Source organism: Carassius gibelio, chromosome A1 (assembly GCF_023724105.1).
Source record: "Carassius gibelio isolate Cgi1373 ecotype wild population from Czech Republic chromosome A1, carGib1.2-hapl.c, whole genome shotgun sequence".
Classification (NCBI taxonomy): Eukaryota; Metazoa; Chordata; class Actinopteri; order Cypriniformes; family Cyprinidae; genus Carassius; species Carassius gibelio.
In genome coordinates, this window is record NC_068371.1 from 5927168 (window position 1) to 5953181 (window position 26014).

The 26014-nt window shown below is 36.2% G+C and overlaps 1 protein-coding gene across 1 annotated transcript in view; it reads right to left on the reverse strand.

Annotated features, from left to right (window-relative positions):
• Window positions 1-726: 726 nt before the first annotated feature.
• Window positions 727-26014, reverse strand: part of LOC127984004 (uncharacterized) — a 34488-nt gene continuing 9200 nt past the window's right edge. The window contains exon 3 of the mRNA XM_052586489.1: window positions 727-772. Within this exon, the coding sequence (XP_052442449.1) occupies window positions 727-772 (46 nt within the window). The remainder of the gene's footprint in view (window positions 773-26014) is intronic.

Sequence of the window (26014 nt, forward strand, 5' to 3'; positions counted from 1 at the left end):
TCTTTGAAGGTTGAAAACCTCAATCTAAGATCATTTCAAATATTTGGTACCCTATTCATGGAAAGCGGCATTCAGTTTTCTGATTTAGAGGTAGGTGGCACCATTATACCGAAAATGAAATGTTTTGATGAACACACAGGGCAGATGTCAAGAGGGTGAGTACCCTGCCAACAAACCATGAGCACAAAAGGAGGAACTGAATCATGAATCGTGCACCAAACTTGCCATAGTATTTTTGAAAGATAGTGTTGTTTTGTGTTAGTGAAAACCACTGGCATGTCTGCAAGAGCTACTTCCACATTGATACATTCATCTAAAAGCTCAGTGAACCTAAAATTATGGAAAATAATTAGAAAACAGTGAGGTAGAAGAGGGAACACAGAGAGATGGAAAAAGAAAAGGTAAACGAATCTGAAGATGACTGAAAGAATGACAACAGACATCAGAAGTATGCACTGGGGCAGTGTCCTTTTGCTTAAATATCTTAAATATAGGTGACTGTAAAAGAATCATACATATAAAACAGTCCTGGATGCGCTTCACTTCCATTCTAGCTTTAAACTGAGAAATAATACCCTCCCAATCCCTAGACATTATACTGGAGAAGCCGGGAAGCTTTACCTCTATATACTGTATCTCCTGGGCTGGCTTCATCAAACAAAATTTGCTTTTATTTGGAGAAATAAAATCCTCCCCCTTCTGAAATAATGCCTTTATGCCCTGCTCTTATGTGGTTGGGTAGGAGGATGTGGCATTGCTTTTGCATATGCATCTGCAAGAGCCAAGAGATTTTCATGTTACAACATGAAAGCTGTATATGTGATATAGTTGCGGTGGTCACACTGCGCTACTCCAAGATTCAAAACAACCCTAGCGTGGTTCTTCAGCGTGGGATTATGATTTGGAAGTAAAATTTGATCACAAAAGTTTCTCGAAGTTTGAAATTGCACAAGCACATTATGCAGGGCTCCGAGGAACAATATTTCACGCCACATGGTGGTTGTTCTTGTTTTGGAAATCACTTTTGACAGTTTTATGGCTATGGAGAGGAAAGTATACATGTTCCTATTAAGCTTTGGAAAGTAGTTGAATTAAAAGTTGCTGAAAAGAGACACCTTTGCACTCGAAAAGCTTTCTACATGAGCCTACTTTGTAAAAAATAAAAATAAATATATATATATATATATATATATATATATATATATATATATATATATATATATATATATATATATATATATATATTAATGACCTATATTATTTGATTGCTTTGTTCAATAAATATTGCTCTTTTGGCTTTTCAAAATTTTTGGTGCTTTTAAAACTTTTGATGTTCTAAAAAAAAAATATTTTTTTTTTTTTGTAAAAAATATAATAATAATAATAATAAAAAAAGTTCTTTTTCAACATGTTAACAGTTACTCAAATTTGTTCACCAAGACACCATCACAAAACAAACAAAAAAAAAAGTAAAAAAAAAAATACTGCCTTATGACTTTTTAATTGGCTTCATTACAGGTGACAGATTTCACACACAATCAGTGTAATTTGTGGCATAATGTGAGGTGACTGTTTCTGACTGCTCCGAGGACATTACACTTTCTTCCACTCATTTATACAGAGTTCGGCTGTAACATCATGCAATGCAAATGACTTCACTCAAGACTAACATATAAAGTATAGTTAATGTAAGAATAGGAAAAGTTTATTCAGTTATGTAATATGAGCTCATATTGTTGGCATATTGTTGCTCATATTGTTGTCACGTTGTTGGCAGCTCTATTCATACTGAATGAAGTGCATTCTGAGTATTTATTTATAACTTATATTAACTATTCCTTTTTTACTTCTATGCTATAATAGTTTGCTGATGGCCTTGAGGAAAAAAAAAGAGGGAGAAAATGCACATATTTTATCATTGCATTAGTTGTTTGAGTCAGACCCAAAGAGATGCCAAGGCTGTTCCTGTCAATAAGACTGACTAGTGCAGTGCCACACAAACGCTGCTTTTCCACCACTTTTTTTTTATACCATAGAATATTCCTGAATAGAATAAAAGTGTGTATTAATAGACATAAAGTTAAAAAACCAAATGTGAGTTGAGTTCATTTACCAAACACAGGTGCTGTATGCTTCTTTATGTCTTTTGACGGTGAATAATGAATTGTATTCTTTCTGGTTTCTTGTTTATCCTGAATATGTAAATACCAAATGATGCTAAATGAGTTCCACCCAACTCAGAATGACAGAAAGTGTATCCCAATAAACAACATGTACTTAAACCACTGCTTAATTTGTAAATTGCGAGGTCCGAGAAACAAAGCGGAGTTACGGATCAGGCATGTATATATATATATATATATATATATATATATATATATATATATATATATATATATATATATATATATATATATATACACAACATTTTTTTTTGTTGATAACTCTAAACTAAAAAAAAAAAAAGCATTATCCAAGCATTGTCATTTTGTTAAACATCTTCCCAGCATCTGAAAACAAAAATGCTTACATGGCCGGAAGTCAGAGATATCAAGTGGCAATATCTCTCAACAAAATTGAATTGCCTAAATGTACAACATGAACAACCAGGAAATGATGATGGGATGTAGCAGAATTCCAGGAGTAAACAGAAGTGTGCTGAGCGGCAGCTGATGGAGTTGTGTAGATTTGTATTAGCCCGGCAAGATATTATATGCTCTGATGTGTTAGATTGTTACATTAGTGATATACCTTAATCTAATGACCTGGAAACAACAAGTAGCGAGTAATCAAATGACCCGAAGGCAAACTAAGGAGTCTGAAAGTCAATAACCCCCAGGTCAACATAAATTAGCTAACATTATAACGTGAGAGCGGTGAGCTTGCATGAAATCTAATGAAGAGAGAAGGCTGAGTGTGACCATGCCACAGCTGACAGGCAGATAGTGATGGGTGTTTGTGCGATGAGCAGAGCCACAGGAAAGTGGATCGGCAAGGAGACCACTGAGAGATTCCAGCATTGTGGACATCTGGCTCTTTCCCACTGGCCTTTAAAACACCCATCAAAGCAGTCGGTGCTAGGCAAGAACAAACTGTCCCGAGGGCATGGAGAGGCAAGATGTTTGGGTAATTTTGCTGTAGTGAATTCCAAGTACTGCAGGTTAGAGAGGAATGGACACAATCAAAGGCAAGACAAGGTGAAATGACAAATACTCCACACAAATGCTGAGATTATGCACTTAGATGAGTTGTTAGTGGCTGATATGTAGTAAATAAATATAAGTTTTATTGAAACAACTTACAATACACTTTTATGCTAAGAGACTGGCATACCTGGTAACTAACATATGTGACATACGTGACATTTCAGCAAAACTGCAAAATAATTTTTAGATCTTGTTCTCCAGCATGTCAGTCACACACTGGGTGCTTTTATGTCAATAAAAATAATATTGTGATATTAAAGGATTAGGTCAGTCTCAGAACAGAAATGTCCTGATAATTTACTCACCCCCGTGCTATCCAAAATGTTCATGTCTTTGTTCAGTCGCAAAGAAATTAAGATTTTTGAGGAAAACGTTCCAGGATTTTTCTCCATATAATGGACTTCGACGGGCTGAAGTTCCAAATTGCAGTTTCAGGGCAGTTTCAAAGGGCTCTACACAATCTCAACCAAAAAAATAAATACAAAAAATAAGGGTCTTATCTAGCGAATTTATTTCCTAATTTATTTCAATTTCTATAATTATTTCTATAATTTATTTAAATCCTTTTTTTTTTTACCATCACATAATTTATAATGGTTTTACTGGTTGTAATGAAAATTGTATTGGTTTTAATGGAAACTGTAATGGCGCATGTTGGTCTCTACTGGTAATTGGTCACCTTCTATTCATTGCTTTTGTTAAAGCCACTTAATCCTAATGTAACATGTCCCAAAACACATCTATCTAAGCATGATTAAGATGCTACAACCATATGCTGCAAAATGCAATCTATATCAATCAGTATTCACACTAACAGGCTTCTCTGTGAAGTATGTGATGAGTTGTAATAGTCTTACTTGTAACCTTAGAGCTAGAGATTAAAATCATCATTCACAGGCATTAAAGTCATTTTCGAAAGAGCATTCTCTCCCTTTTCTCACTCTTGATCTTTCTGTTTCTCTTGAGCCCACTCTAGGGCCCAAGATCATTGATCAGGATAAGTGCAGGATGAGTATGTGTGTGTACGTACATGTGTTTATGTTTGTGCGTTAATGGTAGAGTTCAAGGTTTGAGAGCTTTGCTCACATTCTTATTTACTGAGTAATGGCCATGGGGCAAGGAATGTCAGCCCAGAGGGCACACACACACACACACACACACACACACACACACACACAGAGAAAGACCACTCTCAACTACATGCTATTTATGTGTCAGGGTGCTTCAGCCATAACAAATCCATACTATCGACCTCTGACTGTGATACTTAATACTCTGAAGACAGACACACAAACACACGTTCATCCAGAGATGGAGAGGAATTGTTTGTTTAGTTATTGAAAGCAATTGTAGTGAGAGATAATAAATTAATTCTATACATTTAACATTATCAAGATTTGATTACACGCAGGTATGGTTTTTAAAGTCATTAGCAGACAAATTCATCAGAATCAGAACAAACTGATACATTATTTAAATGCAAATGTGTGTATGTTTGTTCCAAACACTAATTGGACAAAGGCAGTCATTCTGTGTATTATTTTCCCCATCTTATTTCCTCCTTATTGAATTTCCGCTCAAACTGCAGAATCTTTGCTCCGTTACTAATGAACTCATTCCATCTCCCTCTTCATGCCATCTTCGCTAGCATCCTTCCTTCTTCCAACAACCTGTATTGCCTCCTAACTCTCTCACCTCATTTGCAATCTGCTGCTCTCTCTAAATTTCTTTTAAACAAAGCCAGACTTAAAAAACAAATATGCAGCCAAATGTCCAAATTATACACATTAAAAATGTAGTAATCCTTTAAAAATGATCTATAATGATCTGTAATCTATACTTTTGCAAGCAGCCGTCACTCAACTGAGATTGTGGCAATTAGCAAGCAATGATTTAACTGATTCCCAATGAATAAAATCGATTTCTGCCCTACATTTTTTCTCATTCAAAAAGCCATTTCATTCAGATATACACCACTAAAGAGGAGAAAAGATGACCACAATTTCTGTTTCGTGCTGAATTTACAGCCATTGTTATTTTATATCAAAAGCTGGAGGAAACTGCTGCTCTCTAAATAGTGAAAAAAAAAAAAAAAACCCAACCCCGTTTTTCTACAACACAACAGCTCTGCTTTCCTGTTCTTTCTAACTTTAATCTATTCTGTTTATTCAAAATTCTGCTAACATGATTATTTTATATTGCATGGAATTTACCAAACACACACAGACACGCAAACATTCCTAAATGTATTTCCCTTGCATTCTCATTTCCTCGTCTTATTTGCTCATCACAAGGCCCACATGGAATTTGCACCTGGAGAATTCCAGAGAAAGCTCTGCAGATTTCTGCACAACTGTCAATGCCTGTCATTCATAAAATGCATGTGTAAAACCAAATGAAAGCCAGAAGACCGAAGCATCCCTGACTGCAAGAAACCAGTGATCTCTATTGATTACAGTTTGCTGGGAAAATGGACACGACCTCAGAGTGAACATAATCACTCCACAACAAATGCATCACCTGAGAATGAGAATGAGAGAGGTGAAATTGCTTTCCATCGCTCTCAAGCTGGGTAGGAGGTTTGGCTCAATAAACCACAAGGATACACTCAGTCAAACTGCCTGTTACCCTCAAACAAAGATGTGTGTTTGAACTGAGCCATGTCCAATCTGTGGACAGTGTGCATACACAATATAATTTTCTTGTAATTCATGATTTTGTGTTTGTGCTCTGGAAGCTAATGTCTCTACACTCTAAGAAAATACAAGGTACAAAAGTTTTTACTGCGGCGGTACCTTTTCCAAAGGCACACCTTTGTACCTAAAGAGTCCATTCTGGTACCTTAAAGGTGTCCTGTGACAGCTTTTGTACCTTTTTTCTGAGAGTGTAGAAACAAGCTACTCATAATTTGAAAATAAGAAAGGTCTTCTGAAAAAGTAAAGCTAGCTTCAAGTTCCTAACAAGGCAGCATTGCACATTGTGCAACATCTTTAAAACCATATAACTTTCTGATTATTAAACAATGTCACACTATAAAGAGAACTTCTGTTCTGAATCTCACTTCTGAATACGTCAACACAGCCCAGACATCCGCAACAACAGCATGATTTTGAGTGTTCAATTTGAGTGACAGTTGAATAAGTGCAAAAGATTTAAATTGAGTAACTTCCATTTTATATGCAATATTTGCAGTTACTTTGTCGCAAAATAAATTTTCAATTGCAGAGCGTCTCCAAGCTAAAGTTTTTGGTTTGCTAATGAATAATTTTTCTGAAAAGAGTTGAACATTTTAATGACTCACACATAGTAGAGTCGATTGTAAGTGGTGTAACGATGTAATCTGCATTTGGAAAACAAATCACTGAATCATTCAAATTAACCAATTGACCTTGGTCAGGGTAGTGCAATATTAAATTTTTGACAGGAATGAAAATGAAGCTGCAGTGCAATGGCATGTGTTGTTTAGCAATACACACAACTGTTTAGCTGACGAAATGTCTTTCAGAAAACAAATAAATCAGTATTCAAAAACTCAATAAAACTTTTAAAAGTAAAATTACTTGATCTAGTACCTTTATATAATACTTATTATATCCCTCATAGCCTGGTTTTCATCCGTTAAATTCAATATTGCATCTAACTTGATTAGGGTCTATTAAAATGAATCAGACTTTTATTAGACGAGTACATTTGTGCCTCAATTGGCTGTAAAACTTGCAACAGCTTTATAAAAACTAGAAATACACTATAATCAAAACAGCTGAGCTACCGTTAGTTAAGTGAGCTTCAATACTTTTAGCTTTTAGTGTGGACACATCATATTCAGTTTCATTTTTTTTTCCTGCCTTTTTCTCCAAACATGATGAGCAGACAGACACTGAATGAGTTACAGTTGAGTGATTTGCTGAGCTGGCAAAGTTTCTGTGGAACTGAATGTGTCTCCGTTCACTGCAAAGAGAACGAGTTCAAGAGTTCAGTCTATTCCTTATACTTTTTTATCACCCTGATTATACAAACTGAATTAACTTTACAGTGTTTCAGGAGTTTAAAAGTGGGAAGGGTGACGTTTGAGGACATTGGGGAAAATATGGCATGTGAAGTGGGAATCAAATGGCGATTGCTTTAATTTGCTCAAATAAATCTCATGCTAAAAAGAGCTATGAAAATGAGGTTTCAGGTGGTGTCAGCTGCCAGGATTGTCTGTGAGGATGACATTCGTATGTGATGAAGACACATCTAAATGATAAAAGGCTTTAGTGACAGTAAATTACTATAGAAAACTGATCCTGATTACGTTTAAAGCTTCAAGCATCAATTAGGAATATCTATTTGAAATGCATTAGATTTTGTACATTGGATATGCATTTGAATAACACTAATAATGACTTCCTTCATAGCAAACTATGCTATAAAACTCAATACATTTTGATCTGAAATTAGATTCGTTTTCTCAAGAGAGTGGCGAGCTCTTTTTCAAGAGACCGATCTGGATCTAATGGAGAGCAGTCTCACAGAGAAGATGTATTATGGGCTAAACACTGTACAACAGCACTGCACTTAAACTAGAAACTTGTAAAGGGGCTGATCACACCGGATGCATTCTTGTGTTCACCAACAGCTGGAACTAAATGCAATTCTGCCATGACAACACTCGGAGAGTTTAGCATGATAATATGCAGTCATGGCATAATGGTTAAAGTCAGACTTGCAACCTGAAGGTCGAGGGTTTGAGTCTGAGGTCTGGCTGGGATTGTTGGTGGGGTGAGTGAATGTACAGCGTTCTCTTCCACCATCAATACCATGACTGAGGTGAGACCCTTGAGTAAGACACCAAACCCCCAACTGCTCCCCAAGCGCTGAAGCAATATGGCTGCCCACTGCTCCATGTGTGTATACAGTGTGTGTGCACTTGGTTGGTTTAAATGCAGAGCACAATTTGGAGTATGGGTCACCATTCTTGGCCACATGCCACTTCACTTTAAAAAAAAAATACATGGCAATGTAAATGTGTTTGCTCTTGAGGGAATAGGTTTGCTACGCAGCTGCTGCAGAACAAGTACCAAAATTTGCTACTTCCAGTACATCCACAGACATGCTGCTGTGAACATTTAAGAAATACTGCTGCTGCTGCACATATAACATATATGAGATGAACCCATATACAACATACAGGAATTACCCCGTAGCAGGTCTATAGAGGTGGAGCTGGGGAGGTGGAGGGTTTTTGAAGCATGCTGCAATACCTACAGCATGCAATAGCCGAGTATTTGAATGTTTGAGCAGCAAGCTTATTGGCTGCCGATACAAAAAGAAACCAATCAGCTGCATCCAGTGAATGACGACATCACTATGTCAGACTGAGTTAGAACCTATCAGCCTGTGCCATCTAGAGTTTTATGACAGAACTTTGTATGTCACAACGAACATTTTAAAAAGGTTACTTTTTAAAGGGGCTGTTTATGGGGCTGTTCTCATCCTGTAAATAGTAAATCTGAGGTGCAAAAATCTTTAAAATATATAATGTCAGTCAGCAAAAAGCACTGTACAAATGTGTTTATAGCTAAAAACATCTATCAGTCATTGTGCATAATTCTCTGTGGAAATCCCAAAGTTCTAGATTACAAGTTTAAACAGTTCAAGGTGTGATTTCTGAACGATCACTGTTGTGCCCTTGAGAAAGACACTTAACCTCAGGTAGCAGAAGGACCATCCTGTAACATAGCATGGTGGCACCACATGAAATTTGTGAAAACAATTCCCACCTTCTCTGGTCACAGATAAATTACAATCTAGTTTAATAAAGACCCGCCTATACATAAAGTACGTACAACAGCAACATAGTTATTGGATGTTAAGTGTGACTGAGTTGTATATAACAAGCACAGTCTGAAGTCTTTGTATGACTTGTACTATATCTATGATGGTATACAGTTGTCCTCTCCCTGGTTGTCTCCTGTTATTTGGTGCTCCAGCTGGTTTCAGAAACAGGCTCATGGAGGAGGGTTCTGATTCCCTCATCCACCAATCACCATCACCAACATCCACTGCCATCTGCTTCACCTGTCTCCTGCAGAGATTCATACACACACTCACTAACTTAATGAGAGTAAACCTCATTGCCTGCTAACTCATTAGCACAGAGAGACTGAGATGACATGTGGAAACTGATAACAAACTCCCTTTACGGTGGGGGGGTTCAAGGTTTAGCTGGTTTAGCAAAGTGCCATGACAGCTTTGTTTAGGCGTGCATAACCACTGAATGTTCATCCATATTTCTGCTAAATAATACAGAAATTTTTAAAAGCAAAGTCAGTCCACTAAAGCCCACTGTAAATAAAATAACAAATGTAAACAAACAAGCGTAAAACCTTTAACATTCCCTATTTTCCTATTCAGATAATGTAACAATTTATTTTCAGTCACATCAAATTTGAAATTTAAAGTTATGTGAATTGTTTTCAAAGCTTAGTAAAAAGTAGAAAAGTAACCCACTTATGAAAATTAAGGTATAGTGACATTGATATCCTACAAAACAAGCACAAAAAAATAAAAATAACAAATAAAATAAAAAATCTAAAAAAGCAAAATAAACAAAAAACAAAAAAAAATTATGCATGCTTTAATGAATGTGCAGATATGGAGAGAACAATTCTGAAAAAGAAGTAGCACGTCATGCTACATTAATTTTACTCAGAATCTCTTCCATGCTTCATATGAGACATCATGCAAGAGATTATGGATAGACCACAAACTCACTGACACATGGGAGGTGCGGAATGAGAGTGTATTATACTACAGGGGGGCTCCGCTGATGATTTCAGGGGCTTATAGAGGCGAGATTTGGAGGCTAAAAACTGGATAGGTGGAAGATGAGAATCCGGTCTCTGAGGATGTTTAACTGCAGAATGATTCTCTAATGGCACCAGTGAGACAATATGGAGATTGGTTGGGGGAAAAAAGCAATTAACATATAAACACACATTAGTAGGCACATACACTCCCACTCCCTGATCAGATCTGGCAAAATAAATAGTCTTAAACACATTCATCTTCAAAATAAAGTACAAAACACTGCAAACAATCAGAGGAATTCATTTCCTAGGACATACAGTGGAAAGAATTGCAGACGCAAACACATTTTATCCACTGCGACGGCATATCACAATGCTACAAAATAAATTAAGACTCTCAATACAAACGACATAGAAAATCAATTGGCACCAACAGCTATGTGCTTTAGCTGCAGGCTGATGAGAGAAGAGAGCAGGATGCAAACAAGCCGAAGGGCCCAACGGCTGTCAGAAACAGAACACAACAGAAAGCCAAGTAAAATTCACTCCATCGTATTCCACATGAAAGATGCCTCCTAAAGCTAAAGAGAGAGAGAAAGAGGGAGAGAGAGAGGCCCTCATTAACTGAAAAAGCCAGATACGCTCTGGTCCAATCTTTCCTCAAGGAAAAGCCGCGGACTCTTAGTAGACTCTCCAGCACTCGGGGATTAATGAAGATTGCAATCTAGCACTTAAAAGGGTTCGTACTTAAACCATGACCTCTTGACTCTGCATCAGCCTTGGCTTTCTACAAATGTGTGCGTTACCTGAATAAGTTAGTTGTGTAAGGGAAGGAAGCTGCAGTATGTAATTAATGTGCCACTAAGGGAAACAATCTAGATTAGAAAAATAATGACCTGTTTCTCAAAAACTTCTAATGCTTCTTTCCATCCCTGCCTGCCATTGTTTGGATAAAAAGCAGGTAATTCCATAACTATAACAAACATCAATCAATCAATCAATAGTTGAACACACACACACACACACACACACACACACACACATATAAATAACACATATTTATAAATATAAATATATATAAATAAAATATATATAGATAAGTGACATTCAGCCAAGTATGGTGGCCCATACTCAGAATCCGTGCTCTACATTTAACCCATCCAAAGTGCACACACACAGAGCAGTGAACACAAACACACACTGTGAACACACACCCAAGTCGTGGTATTAAAGGTGGAGAGAGCACTGTACATGCACTCCCCCCACCTAAAATTCCTGCCGGCCCGGGACTCAAACTCACAACCCTTCGATTGCGAGTCCGACCCTCTAACCATTAGGTCACGACTTCCCCATTCGATATTAGCACAGCATTAGCATCAATGTCACAATTCCCTGAGAATGACCAGCAACAGATTTAAACAAAACAGAAACAGGAAGAGATCAACTCAATGTTATAATGGAATGCAAGACAAAGAGAGAAAGGCGAAGGAAAGACCAGGAGATTAGAAGCGAATGAGAGAGAGATGCTATGTGTCTAGTGCAGGCAAAAACTCACTCCTTCTCCAGATGTTGTATGTGGTGTTGTATGACTTTGAATGAATGTGCACCCATGTGATTTATGTAGTCAAGCCCTAATATAGTACTCCCATCCTGCCATCACTCACACAAGCTGTTGATTGGATATTATAATTAGACGAAATGTAACACAACCTATGTCATGAGTTCATCAGTGTCAGTTTCTATATGAATTGTCATAATTCAACACAAAAAAAAAAAAAAAAAAAGCAGCATTGCCTTCTGTTCCACCAGTTCACACTAAATTAGCCATGCATTAATATAGAGACTCCATTAGCCATCGACAGGAGGTTGATAAACCTGTATACAGAATATTAAGCATTTAACTGCAAATAAATTAATATAAAAATAAAAATACTGATGAGGCCATTGAACATATAATAGACTGAAAACATCAAAGGAAACTGAACAAAATGTGCAAACTGTATCATTAATTGTAAAAGCAAATCCATGTTTATCTTTTAATTGAGCACAACTGCACAACTATGAGCAGTCATAATAAGCCTGATACTATCACTTTAGACGAATAACATTTACATCATCCCAGATAACAGCTTATGGTGTTCACGATAACATTAATAGAAGTTTTATATAAAAACCACAATGAATCAATTTGTGAATTTAGTATCACATCACGTAGAATAATATTTTGACCTGCACTTTCCTAGTCATAAAAGACCATTTAGTGAAATTAAGCTGCAAAAATGATTCATTCTGAAGATCTGTAACCTTCTGACATCAGTTAGATAAAAACATGAAAACATGATCCCAGAAATATGCACATTAGTGAAACTGGCTCACCTTATCACATTGAGAAATAAAAAGAAAATATGTCAGATACTGTAATTTCTAAATACAAGGACTAACATAAAAGGGTGAAAAGTAAAGACGTTTATTAAAAGGAAACAGAACAATATGCTGCTCTTGGCTGTATGTAGCACCTAAAGCTCTGCTTTTCCTTCTGAGAGATGCAAAGAGTGTTTACATAGAAATCATAAAAGCACAGCAATAAATAAATAAATAAATAAATAAATAAAAAGAAAAGAAATGGCCATTTAACTTAAACCACTTGACGTTTTGCCTTTGTCATATTTCTATTTCAAATATAACTATTAGCTGAAGCTCAAGTGGCACCCATTAAGATGATCATTTGAAAGGTCTTTATAGACAAAATGCATGTATTTTACACATCAGATATTTCATAAAAGAGCTTATTTTGTTAATATTTTAAATAAAAACTGAGAAATGTATTAAAACCGAAACATCAGTAATATAGTCACATGAAAAGCATGATACACTGCCGTGGACATAAGAAATATGTTATAAAAACTAACGCGGGGGGCCCAGCTAGAATATTTTACACTTACATATAAAATGGTTCATTGTCGTGAAGATTGTCAAGAAAAACAAAACAGTGTTTGATGCAAACACTAAAATCAGAAGTGAAAGAAAAACAAATAAGGCTGTTTAAATAAAAGGTGAATCCAGCACAAGCTAACATGGTTGGTATCAATCTATCCAGTCTTTCTTTTACCAATTTATAGTTTTATTCATTTAAATCCACTAAGCCACAATCTTTTCAAAAGTTGCCTCTCATTCATTCCGGGGTTTTTTTGTGAGTTGAAACCTGCTTAATCTGACAATTGTTTTTCCTACAGAACATTTACTAAAATGCTGCTGATGCCAGAAGTAATTGATTTGTTATGGGGAAGTAAATGTATCGTATCGGAGAACCTGAATGCCTACCTTTCACTCCACCGAGAGAATGTGCTAATGGTTTTCACCCAAGTGAAATTACATAGATAATCTATCTACCTTTCATCCTTGTTTAACCATAGCAGGGAGTTAATTCTCAGTCTTCTCAGGGCTTTGACCATAATAATTTATTCCACTGCTGGGAGTTAATTTTAAAGTAGAATTTTCAGGTAATAGGTGTATGTAGAAATGCTACATTGTGGATGTCTAGTGGTTGTTGACCCTGACATGGGGCATTGCGTGACTTAATATTCTGACTTTCATTATTCCAGAGCTTCTCTGACAGCCCCCTTACCAGAAAATGATTAAAAGTAATGAGCTCAGTCCCTGTGAATGTAACTGTGAATGAAATATTGCCATTATATTCCATGCTTTTTTTTTTATGAAGCATTTCAAGATATGTTTGAAGAATCATGGGCTAATAAATCATGCATGAACAGGGTTATTCCTGTTATGCAGTACCTTTTGAACTCTCTCATTTAAGAAGTGAATATGCATGTGTTGTGCTTGAAGGAAGTTCTGTAGTTTCTATAAAGGGTATAAAAGATCTTCAGAATGATGATCCGGTCAAGCTCAGACACTTAAACCCTCATTGTTTAACTTGATTATCTAAAGAGATGGCAGTAAAATAACAAGATGGAAATTAAGAGTTGTCAAGAAGTATCTGACTTCTTGGAAAAAAACGCAACATCAGCTCAAATCAATTATTAACATAATTTATCAAAAATAAAATTGAACTCCATAATCACATCATATGATGTTGTAATAAAATTAAATGTATTTATAATGAGAATATGAAAATGTATTTTGTAGTAATGTAATGGGAAATGATGATCCTATGGGTCTTGCTGCTAAAAGTAAAAAAAAATGTGTCCTCAAATTTAATATTTTAAAACAATTTATGATGTTAGTTATACAGTGATTCACTTAATATAAGCTGACTGATTTTTTTTTTTTCTCTTTCATGAGTAAAATGAGTGGAGACTCACAACTAAAAAGCATGAAGCAGTTTTAAGTTGAGTATCCAACCTGAACTAATGGGAAAATGGGAATATTTTACAAGTTGCTGGTTTCGTATGAATTCTTATGATGTGAATCATATGAAAACTTATGAATGAAGGTCCACCCACAAACATAACAATCACTGGGGCGCAAGCAGATCGTACAAATAGGATTGTATAAATTCATACTGATTAGCCACTAGTGTGCTGAAACATAAAATAGTTATGAAAAGCCTTAAGATTGTGTTGGATCATCAGGAAATTCAAAACCATGCTGGACTATATGCTCAAGTGTGTGTGGTGGGAGTCTTTCAGAACAGATGGTCACTTGGAAGACTCATAGATGTCCAATCTAATGTAGAGAGTTCCAATTCCGGATTTCACAGAATCCAAACAAGTAGAGCGGCTTTATCAGTGATGACTGTATGGTTCTAATCAAAGAGAAAAAGAGCATAACTGTTTAGGCTAGTAGAGATCAAGCATGGTCAAAATTAGAATTCACAGTTTACAGAGACTGAGAGCGCTTTGAATAATGTGGGTGGCATATCTTTTGCCAAAAAACCTTGGAAGCATTTCAAGGCACTGTAGGGTATTCTGAAAACTATTTTTAAAAAGTAATCTGGTAAGTAGTGATATGTTAGAGAATGTCTTTCATATATTCCAGCTCTGTGGGCTACTTATCTCCCTCACACATGTTATACATCCGAACTGGCGCCTCTGAGCAAAGCTGTCATGCAATCCTGAAGGAAGGGTTCGCTGGCTTTTTAAAGTGCCACGAATGCTTGCTCTTCCCAGACGGATCCTTTGGGTTGAGAGAGCATACCTTCCTGAAGCTCTTTGCTGAGTGGAAGCGTAATGGATGTGCACATGAGATTCCGCTGGAACAGTGGTCGGCAACAGGCCAAAACTGGCCCGCCAGCAAAAATGTCTGGCCTGCACCCTCAGTCAGATTATTTTGATAGCGGCTGGTTCTGAAATAGATCTGTCATGACAGCGACAGTTACTCACAATCACTTCGGTTTTAGTGATTTTGCCTTCAAAATAAAAGTACGACAACCTTTTTGCAGTAATGTTTTATTTTGAGATGAACTGAGGGTTCAAAAGAATTGAAAAGTTCAAAAGAGTCTATTATATTCTTTGCAAACAGAGACAACTTCATTGTAAAATTAAAATTAAAAGAAGAGGAAGACTTTATTGCTAACGACTGTTACAGGATTTAACACAGATTAACAACTCACTATTCAATGTAACAGTCTGTTACAGGCAGTTCTAGTTGCATATTTCATAAATGATTATATCTTTAATTATCTTTTGACTATATATAGTATATATGTTGTGGCCCACCAACTAGTGGCAAATTTTTTCTTTGGCCAGATGCCAAACTTACTTGCCAGTTGCCAACCACTAAACTAGTCTTCCTTCGATTATGACCTTCATGAACAATACCTCATGTTCTACCAGATGCAGACAAGGTTTCTCATACCCAGGAAAACCAAGCTTAAACTCCTCAGTTTATTGACTAATAACAAACCTCTCTTTTGTTTCTGGCAGTCAAAATTAGAATCAGTTAGTCATGTGGTTTAGAAATAGACGTTCTCATAGGGGAGAGACTAGACGTGTTAACTCTGAATTACAGAGCTCTCTTCCAGCTCCCATATGGCTCAGCATATGGGCATCTCTCTAACAACAGATCCCCTGAGAAGATATTGCCTGTTGGCAAAGACCAGTGACCGGGTCCCACAAGTCATAACCTTCAACATTACAACAGACACAGCTCAGCTGTTTTCAGGTCAGCCAGAAGGTCGGTCATGTGAAGAGCCTGCATACAAAAGACCTGTCTAACACATTCTTGCCATGTTTCTTTTGTTGGCATGAAACACAAACACACACAAAGTTGTTTAATATGCATTCAAAACCTGAGACATGAAGACTAATTGCAAATAACATAGCATACATAGGTTTTCCTACATGTCTTGAATTTTCTCCATTTGTACACAATCCATCTCTTGATTTTTGGTGTCCAAACTCTTTAGAGATGGTTTTGTAATCTTTCCAGCCTGATGAACAAAAGCAACTCTTTTTCTGAGGTCCTAAGAGATCTTCTTTGTTCATGCCATGATTCACTTCCACAAACATGATCAAACTTTGATAGATCCCTGTTCTCTAAATATAACAGGGCAGGCAAGGACACCTGATAGTCATTCCATTGACTGAAAACACCTCTGAACAGATGGACTCTAATTTCACCTTCAAATTAACTGATAGTTCAAAAGATTCACATACTTTTGCAATATTGGATCATTTTCCTGAATAAGTGACGAAAACATTTTTGTCTCATTTGTTAGATAATTTTTGTTTGTTTGTTGGTTTTTTTGTCTACTTTCAGGAATTGTGAAAATCCGACGAAATTTTGGGACATATTCATAAAGAAATATAGAAAATTCTAGAGGGTTCACAAGCTTTAGTTCACAAAAGAGCACTTAGCACTTTCACTTTGTACACGTGACTAATCTAAGGAAGTGCATGATAAAGATTATTGATAAAGATGATTTTGTTTCCATCTATAATATAAATAGCACATTAAAGTTAAAAATTACACCCTTTTTTTAGTGTGTGCACTGTACTTGTATAATGAATGCTTTTGCTCAGGTGGCTGAAATGTGTGCCCAATAGAGAAAAGATGTGTAAGCAAGAAAGAAGACAAAAACAAACCAAAAAAAATTAGAGGGAACATTGTGTGTACCGGTAATCACTTATTTCAACTTTTTACGCATTATATGCAGATGTCAATATACAGTATAAAAAGATAATTCAACCATTTAAAACCATCTATCATCACTTACTCTCAAATCATTTAAAACCTGAATGAATCTTCTGTGGAACAAACAAGAAGATATTTTTGAAGAAATACAACACTGGAACTCACAGAATGCACCTTATTGGTTTAGCATTGCCAGTGTTTTCAAGAGATTCTCATTGAGATATAAATGAAATGCTAGCTCTTGGCAGAGATTAAATCTGCTTGGTGATATGCTTGGTAGATACATCAGCCTCCAGGATCCGGAACAAACCTTTCTCAAGCGTATATCATTTCCTCAAGAATACGTGTGCATGGGACCCTGAAAATGAAGGTATTACTTCCTTCCAAGCAAGCGTATTATGTCCTTTGGTGAAAGAAAAGTAACTCAGAACCACACTGAAAGCTCTTTTTAATCAAGACATCTTCATTTCTCTCTAAGACAAGCTTTGAGATTGCCTTATTAAATTTCTGGAAGATGAACCCTCTTCTGGTGATCTCAATCAATAATGTAATATTAGTGTAATCTGGCAGCTATTTCAACGCTAGAATGGCATATTACTTTTTGTTTGAACACACATTCATATTCTTCACAATAGGTACAAATTGTTTACAAAAATATTGAAGAAGAAAGAAAAGTTATTACCTTTACTTGCATTTTCATATATTGTTCTTTGACTGCTGTATTCAAAATATCTCAATAAGTTTTAGAGTCAGAGGTAACCTCACAGTTAAAGATAATAGACGCCAGTCCTCATCACAAATGAAAACACAGTATGGATTTTCATACAGAAGGTACAGTCAAATAAAGGTTTGCTCAAATTAAAGACATTTTTCAAAAACATACTATTAGGAAATAAAGTCTGTAAGTGCAGAACAATACTAGCATTGCTCCAGGCCTTCAATATCTTATAATATTTTTTTCACAGACGACAGATAGCAAAAGTATGGCAGAGTATGGACTAAGACGCTGTATACATAGTTTGTCAATATGAAAATGTGTTTGTTTGGCCTGCTAAGTTCAGAGGTCATATCAATAATGGTGCATATCACCTAAAGTTTAACTTATTGTGGACACTCTGTTGAGGTGATATCAGTTTGAATAAGATTTAGCAATGAGCTAAAACTCTCTAACGGTGTTCAGCCGTACCTTAACGCTGAAACGGCTCTCTCTTGGGGCGAAGGTCTTCCAAGCTGGTGAGAAAAATGGAGAATGCTCCGCTCCGGCGGTATCATTAATCACTTTTACTTCTGTGTTTACCTTTCCTGGTTTGTTTCAATTACTCTTAGAGGTTTCCAACTTCATGAGCCATGCTACTGTTTTCCCAGAGTTAAGAAAACTATTGCCTGCTTGAATCATTTGGCAGAAGAGGAAGTAGGCGAAAAGTTGATGACTAATAACCATCCAAAAAAAAAAAAAAAAAAAAAAAGCATTTGTGCACTTGAAGCTTGAATGCCTTCTGACCGGGAAAGATATAGCAAGTGCATGGTGCAGCTTTAGGTGGAAACTAGAAAAAAGACACATGAAAAGACAAATCGCAGTCTGCTGAAACATGAGAAAGAACTGCTGTTTCAGACCGGGAGGGTGGATAGAGGAGTCTACACTAGGACGATGTTAGATAAAAACTCTCTGAAGTGGCTTCAAAGCTTAAAAAAAAAAAAGAAAAAAAAGATTGGTGGGTTTCTAAGAATGGCTAGAGAAAAAAAATGAACGTAAACACTGGAATAAATGGAACATAGGCAGACTTAAGATACTGTGTTAGTCTAGTAAAGAAACAAATAAAAGATCAAAATCACGATCAGCTGTAGGCAAAATGTCTCAGCACAAGTAAGGTCACAAAGTCTCGAAGTGGTAATTTGCTGGACATTGCCAGAAAAGTTAATGTATTGATGCTGTGTGTTTACCAAAGTCATGAGATTAATGCAATTATTCTAAATTTAGTTGAATACCTTTGATGTGGGGGATGAAAATCATAATAATTTAATTGTGGAGGAAAAATTAACAGACACTAACACAAAAGAGCTTTCTTCCTTCATAGATGAAGAAATTCCTTGACATTATAGGAATGGTTCCTCTTCCTGTCTTCAAATATTTCATGGCAGCTGTGTAGAGGTCATTTCTGGCAAATTACACTGCAGAGACTGAACAGAATTTTGGTGCTGATAATATGGCTAAATTACAAGTGATATGATAAATATAAGTAAAATATTATTTGTAATAATAATAATTATTATTATTACTATGTTAACCAAAATAATAGAATTCGTCATTGTCAATCTACATTACTGGCTACAACTTTCATGAAACTCTGGCCAATCAAAATCAAACCCTTTAAAAATACTGTTTGATACAGTATTTGATACAAGGCTACTGCATTGTCCATATTCTTTTGGGTCACCTTATTTCTCTTTCTTTTAATAGTAGGGTTGGCGTCCTTGGTTTTAGTACAATATAAAATATAAAATATAAAATAAAATATAAAATAAAATAAAATAGCTCTCGATCTTCAAAACCAATTCTTTAGGTTTCTGTTAGGGATGTACATTAACAGCAAGCCAGGAGAAAATCCATTCAAATATCAACACAAATAGGTTGAGATGCCAAACAAATCACGATACAATTGTAGTAGAGTTAAAGAGCCACACAGATGGTAAATCAAAAATTACCTGTATTACAGTGTATGATGTAGCTGTCCATCAGTTTAAACAATGTGCAAATAATTAAACCAAAAAGTACACGATTTATAAAGTTATTGGTTTCTAAAGTAAGGAGTCGACTCTGAATCACTGAAACGAGTCGTTATAGATTTCAAATCTTTTGCCCATCTCTATGTACGTCACTAGGAACACTTTGCATAATAATCTCCGCCTACCGTCTTGGGAGAAACGGAACTCTGACCTGCCCCACCCCCCACACAGACACTCTGGTTGGTGTGAGAGCATCATGTCGAGGAGACCTTTTGTTTTATTTTCACTCTCAAAGAATGAAGATCAGAAGAACCAATGGCTAAAATTAATTTTCACCACAATACCAGAGCAGTACAACAAATCCCTTTTGCTGTGTTCACAACATTTCACTGATGACTGCTTTTCTAATCTCGGTGAGTACAGCGGGATTTTCAAAGCATTTGGCCATAAAAGATGGTTCATTACCAACTTCATTTAGAACAACAAGCATCTCCGAATCACAATGCGAAGTATGATTATGAAGTTGTGTGTCTGTTTTCTCCCGAGCGTTTTATCAGTATGTGTGCTGTCTGCGCTGATCTTCATTTACAAACACGCCATTAAAATGAAGTGTAACTCCGTGAATACTCAACGAAGAGACATGAGAGAGATATCTATAGAAAGCTTGACATGTCTACTTTAAAACTAAACAAGTGCTGCTAACAGATATTCTGTGATAAAGTAATCCATATGAAAACAACGCGATGTCTGTTTTTCATGTCTCCCTTCGTGACCACGTCCCCGCGCTGAACATGCTATTCAGATTCAAACTGAATCGCGCGGCTTGAATACACCCACACAGAAGAAAAAGCAGCGAGGCTGTTCAAGTTTTTTATTTTACTGTTTGCTTCGCGATGAGAGGAATAAGACATAATTCACCCCAAACAGATGCTAACGCATAGTTTACTGTGGAGGTGTGTGCGGAACAACCAATCCAAACTGGTTATGTTAGTTGACCAATCAGAACACAGTATGCTACCGAAAGGTGGGGTTTAAGGAAACTGAATCTTTTGAACAGCTTCGCGCTTCTTTTTTTATTTTATTTTATTTTTATAATCTTTTAAATATGTATTATATAAAATAAGATGCTGCGCTACAGCTAAAGTTATATAGCGCTTCCTTCATTTTTTTATTTCTGCACAGAGAGGTCAAGCAGTGTTGTATCGATCTTCTACTGGTCCCACATCTTCACTTGATGCGAATTCACAGGTCAGAGTTCACCAAACGTGAACTTTGGAACGCAGCGAAATGTGAAATTTTTCGCATGAGCTTGCGTTTCCGGTCTGACGCATTTGCATGCATATGAATGGAAATCAATGGAACGAAAAATGCAGTGTGACCGCCCCATAATGCATATTAAAGTAGTGTTCATAAAGCAGCTGCTTTGTTTACATCGGTAACCCAGGAAAAACTGTATCATTCCGGTTCATAAGTGCCACCTGCTGTCAGAAAAGTGAATCTGCGTCTCATTCAGCTCATCTGCTGTTTCCTTCAGATATGTTTTATATAGTATAATTAAAAATAAAGTCAGAACGTTCTGTTTTTGCTTCAAATGTAGAAATTATAAATCTAAATTAGATTAATAACTACTCATGCTGCATGTATGCTGTATCTTATTTTGGATCCTTAAAATCCAATGGTTGCCTCTAATTTCAAATGGAAAGAGCACAGACAAAACCTTAGTTTGTACATATTAAGAGATTTCTTTTATTTGTGTAACTTGTTTGATTTAGTGTTTATTTTTACTAAAGTTTAGAAACTTGCAGCAATAGCGTAATAAAACAACATATTTTAATTTACTGTATAATGTCTTCAATCTTATATAATGTCTTCAATCTTAATAATAATTGTGAGAAAATCAAATCATGAAATCAAACGAGTGAATCGAATTGAATCGTGATTTAAAGTGAATCGTTACATCCATAGTATCTGTACATGTGGTATACAATGTAGTGGTTTCCAACCTTCCTATGTGACAAATCTGTTCTCTTGCAGCCATCACTGGCATGCCATCTGACGTTAGAGAATGCCTCCAGATCTGAGGCTTGGAAATTTCATAAGAGCAGAGCTAAACTGATTCCAGCCGAAGCAACAGAATTATTGGAAATGGGAAAAGCGGTTAATGTGGGGACAAATGTTTTCAGTGGGACACTTTCTGTTGTCACAGCATATCTGCAAACAGAACGTCTGAGAAATGCAAACTAAAGGTGCATTAAATTTGAGCATGTGACACCTCCTGAGAGATTTTGTTGGATGACAGGCCTTTTTCACACTCTGTCAGCAGAAAAATCAGTCTTTGACATTAAATTCTGATACATTGTGTTGCTGAGTGGTTTTAGAGAAACTAGTCTTTTGCCATTAGAGAGATTCACAGCATCACTAGACATGACTGGCAACTCCGCTGCATCTTCAACAGCCATATAATAACCAGCATGCACACCATATGAAAAGAGCTATAATCTATAATTCATACCTGCTTCCTCGGAGTAGTTGCTCCTTCCTTCAAATGAAGAGCAATGAAAACCAAACAACTTCCTCACACAATATGCAATTAGGGGGAAATCAATTCACACTGCCACATATTCACTGATGTATTGTACGGTTATGCTAATTGGAGAATTATGGAAAGATCAGGACGGCAATTACGTCTCAGAGCAGCTAATGAGAAGCATGATTCTGAAATATATCCTGCTTTCGTCAGTGCACCTTGTCTTTTATGATCTCTCAGATATTAGGCAGCATACTAAAGACCTGCGGTAAACACTTTATAAATCAGGCTTTAATAGGTTTAAAAGGTTTGACTAAGAGTTCATTATCATCTTCTCTTACTGACATTTTGTGTATGTTGGTGATGACTTTCACTATTAATAGAGCTTTATATAGTCTTTCTTTCCCAATACTACAAGATATATCTCATAATTCAAATATATTATATATTTAATGTGTTTTCTTAACCCTTTAAAAGGCCTTCTGAATTATGATATTTTGGAAAAAGATATATGTATATATTTATTTCTGTATATAAAAGCACCCGAAGTGCAATACACCCGACTTCCATATCCTGTGGTGTCAGCTGAGCTGTTTATTATTATTATTTTTTTATTTAATTTTAATTAATTATATTTTTAATCAGTCTACCATGGGTTAAGGCATTTTAAAAATGATATTACAGTTTTCTTTCAATAAATTATAAATATATATATATATATATATATTTATACACACACACACACAATTTAGGCCATATGCCTAAATTGTAGTTTGAAATGATTAGCATTTCAGAATCTTTTACATAATGTTTTTTAAACTAGAAGGCAGTATACAGACTGTAATTATATATTGTAACCACATCATACTGCTATCTGAATTATTAGCACAATTTGTACAGTTTCACATACTTAAAAATAACTGCTTACAATGTATTCCATATTGCATTCTGAACACAGCTGGAGGAAAATATGGATCTTGAGAACACACACATACAGGCTAATACAGTACTATTTAAAGAAAATGTGGTTGCATAATTATTTTGCTCATGTGGGTAAGGGGGTCATTAGAAATATCTAATTGCAAAAAGTAGTCTTCTTCAAAAATAAGCAAAGCTTCAGGCAATTCAATCTTACACAGCTGTTGATGAAGAAAAAAAATTAGTCACGCTATGTTCAGTCTGTTGGAGGAGTAAAGGCCACATCCAGTCACAGGGTGTTCACCTCTGCCTCCCACAGTGGGAAATCATTGACAGAGATGTATCACCATCCCATAGTGTTTCACCTCAAACACACACACACACACACACAGACACACACACACACACACACACACACACACACACACACACGCACACGCACACACGCACGCACACACACACACTTTCAAATGAGGGTGGATTTTCAACAATGTCACCCCATCCTTTAGAGCAGCAACACAAGTGTGTATGTGGGATTTAAAACATGATGATTTTCATCTGCTATAGATTTAGTCATTATTTTGTTCATCGAAGCTCTTTGAAGTTGTGTTAACAAGCTAACTCGAACATAGAACCGTGTAAGTCCACTCTAATACAGACTTCACAGCTCCACTAATTCTCTCGCTCATTAGCATGCACGAGGCTGATGTAATACTGTAATCAGATAATGGGGTTTGTGTTTCTCGACAACTGGGGCAGAAGAGTGGGATGACTTGAAGCTAAGAAGAAGCTGGCATTTTGAACCTGACAGGTGAAAAATGAAGTGTATGGACTCATATAGATGGGTTGAATTACACCTGGAATGCCTTTTGTCTTTTAGACTAAATTTAGTTTCTTATCATCTAATAAACGTTTTGGAACTGTTCACTTGCATCAGGGCTGATTCCATCATGTAAAATCAAAATATTGCAATTGGCCTTATTTATATAAATTGCACACTTGTTTGCACAGAAAGTACTGAAACTTAAAGTTAGATTCCTGAATGCTGTGTAGGGTTTGAAAAAGTCAGACCAACAATGACAGGACACAACGAGCCGTGGCCTCTTAGCTGAATTAAAGGCTCTAGGTTTGCAGCATGGATTGAAAGTGAAATTTGTGTTTTTAAAAGAGGCACCACAGAGCGCGACATCATAACTTGCAGTATCTGAAGAAATTTAGATCCTTTCCCACACTTGTGGTCTTTGAACTTGACCACTTTTCACATAATGTATTTCCTGAAGACCTGACGGGGCAAACTTATGTTGTAATATTTCAAGTAAAGTTTATTTTACACATTTAGATCTTTAATTCTTTCCTCGCTCAATAAGTAAGTGTGCCATAATTTATTATAATACATGCACAAAATATATATTTTATAAGTTTGTTCCAATGCCTATATCACTCTAAAGCTGGCACGCACCTGTAAGATGTATATCCCAAAATATAAATACAATTTATGTTTGCAATTATATTTTATGAATTTTGTATTAAAATGTTCCGGTAAACCAATCTGTAGTAGAGGATGCCAACATCAAGGTCATGAGATTGTTTCTGTCAAATGCATGTACATATGTGATACTGTAAATGTAAATTGTTTGCACACACATACACACATAGTGAACAAGACCCATTATAATGCGGACTGGGTAGCAGCTCTGCCCTCTGCTTTTAACCACGGGCTCTTGACCTCTGCTGAAAGAGGACAGTCTATTTTCTGGACTAACTAGCAGCAGGTACGGTCAAACATTGTGCGATCACTCTTCTCCTTGGGGGCAGTGAATCTGTCAGTCACTATTGACTGAGCAACCATCACCCCATCCACATCAGAACCATCTTTCTCACACACGCATGCACAGAAATAGCAAGGCTGTCATTCCATCAGGTCAAGGCTGAAATGCGACATATCGATATGCCATGGCCCTTTCACAGGAGACATGTCAAAACAAACCGTCACTCACTGCACTGACAAGACACACTGGTGGCAAGGAAGCCATCAGAGACCTGAATGCCCAAGTCCCAAGAGAGCCTTGCTGTCATATCAAAACAGCTAATGATCAGACTTTGCATGGCAGCATAGAAAATGGGCAACATGCAAATAACATGCTTGTCTTTATTTACAAAAGGAGACATGCTAAAGGTTATTTCCCATGCTGTTTTCTGCCCAATTAAAAAAAAAAAACTGAAGTTTTCAAGGTTTAAACAAATTATATTGAGTTTATATACCAAGTCTTCTGAAGTCATAGTTTTTATGTGAGAAACAGATAAATAAGACATACACTAGTGAAGCTCTCCTTAACAAAAGCATCTTGGACTCACCTCATGTCGTTTTAATGACTTTTAGTCTCCTGCAGAACTCAAATGTAGAAATTTGAAGATTGGTTTTTCTGCCAGATTATGAAGAAACCGAAGCTTTCAATATTTGAAATTGTAGTTTTTGTACAGAATGAAATAAAACATCAAATTGTGATACCCAGTGGCTCTCCTTGACAAAAGTAGTTGAACTGTGATGTGATCGATGTGTTTTTGAACAAATCTGCTCAGTAAATGATTTATTGAATCACTCAACCAGATATATGGTGTCTCGAGACTTGAGTCACACATTACTAAATGTTTATGTACAAATCATTCGTTTTAGTCTTTTTTTTACTGAACTGGTTGTTGGTCCGAACACTACCCAACCTAGGCAATTCATTCATGAATAGAGCTGATCTGGTTCA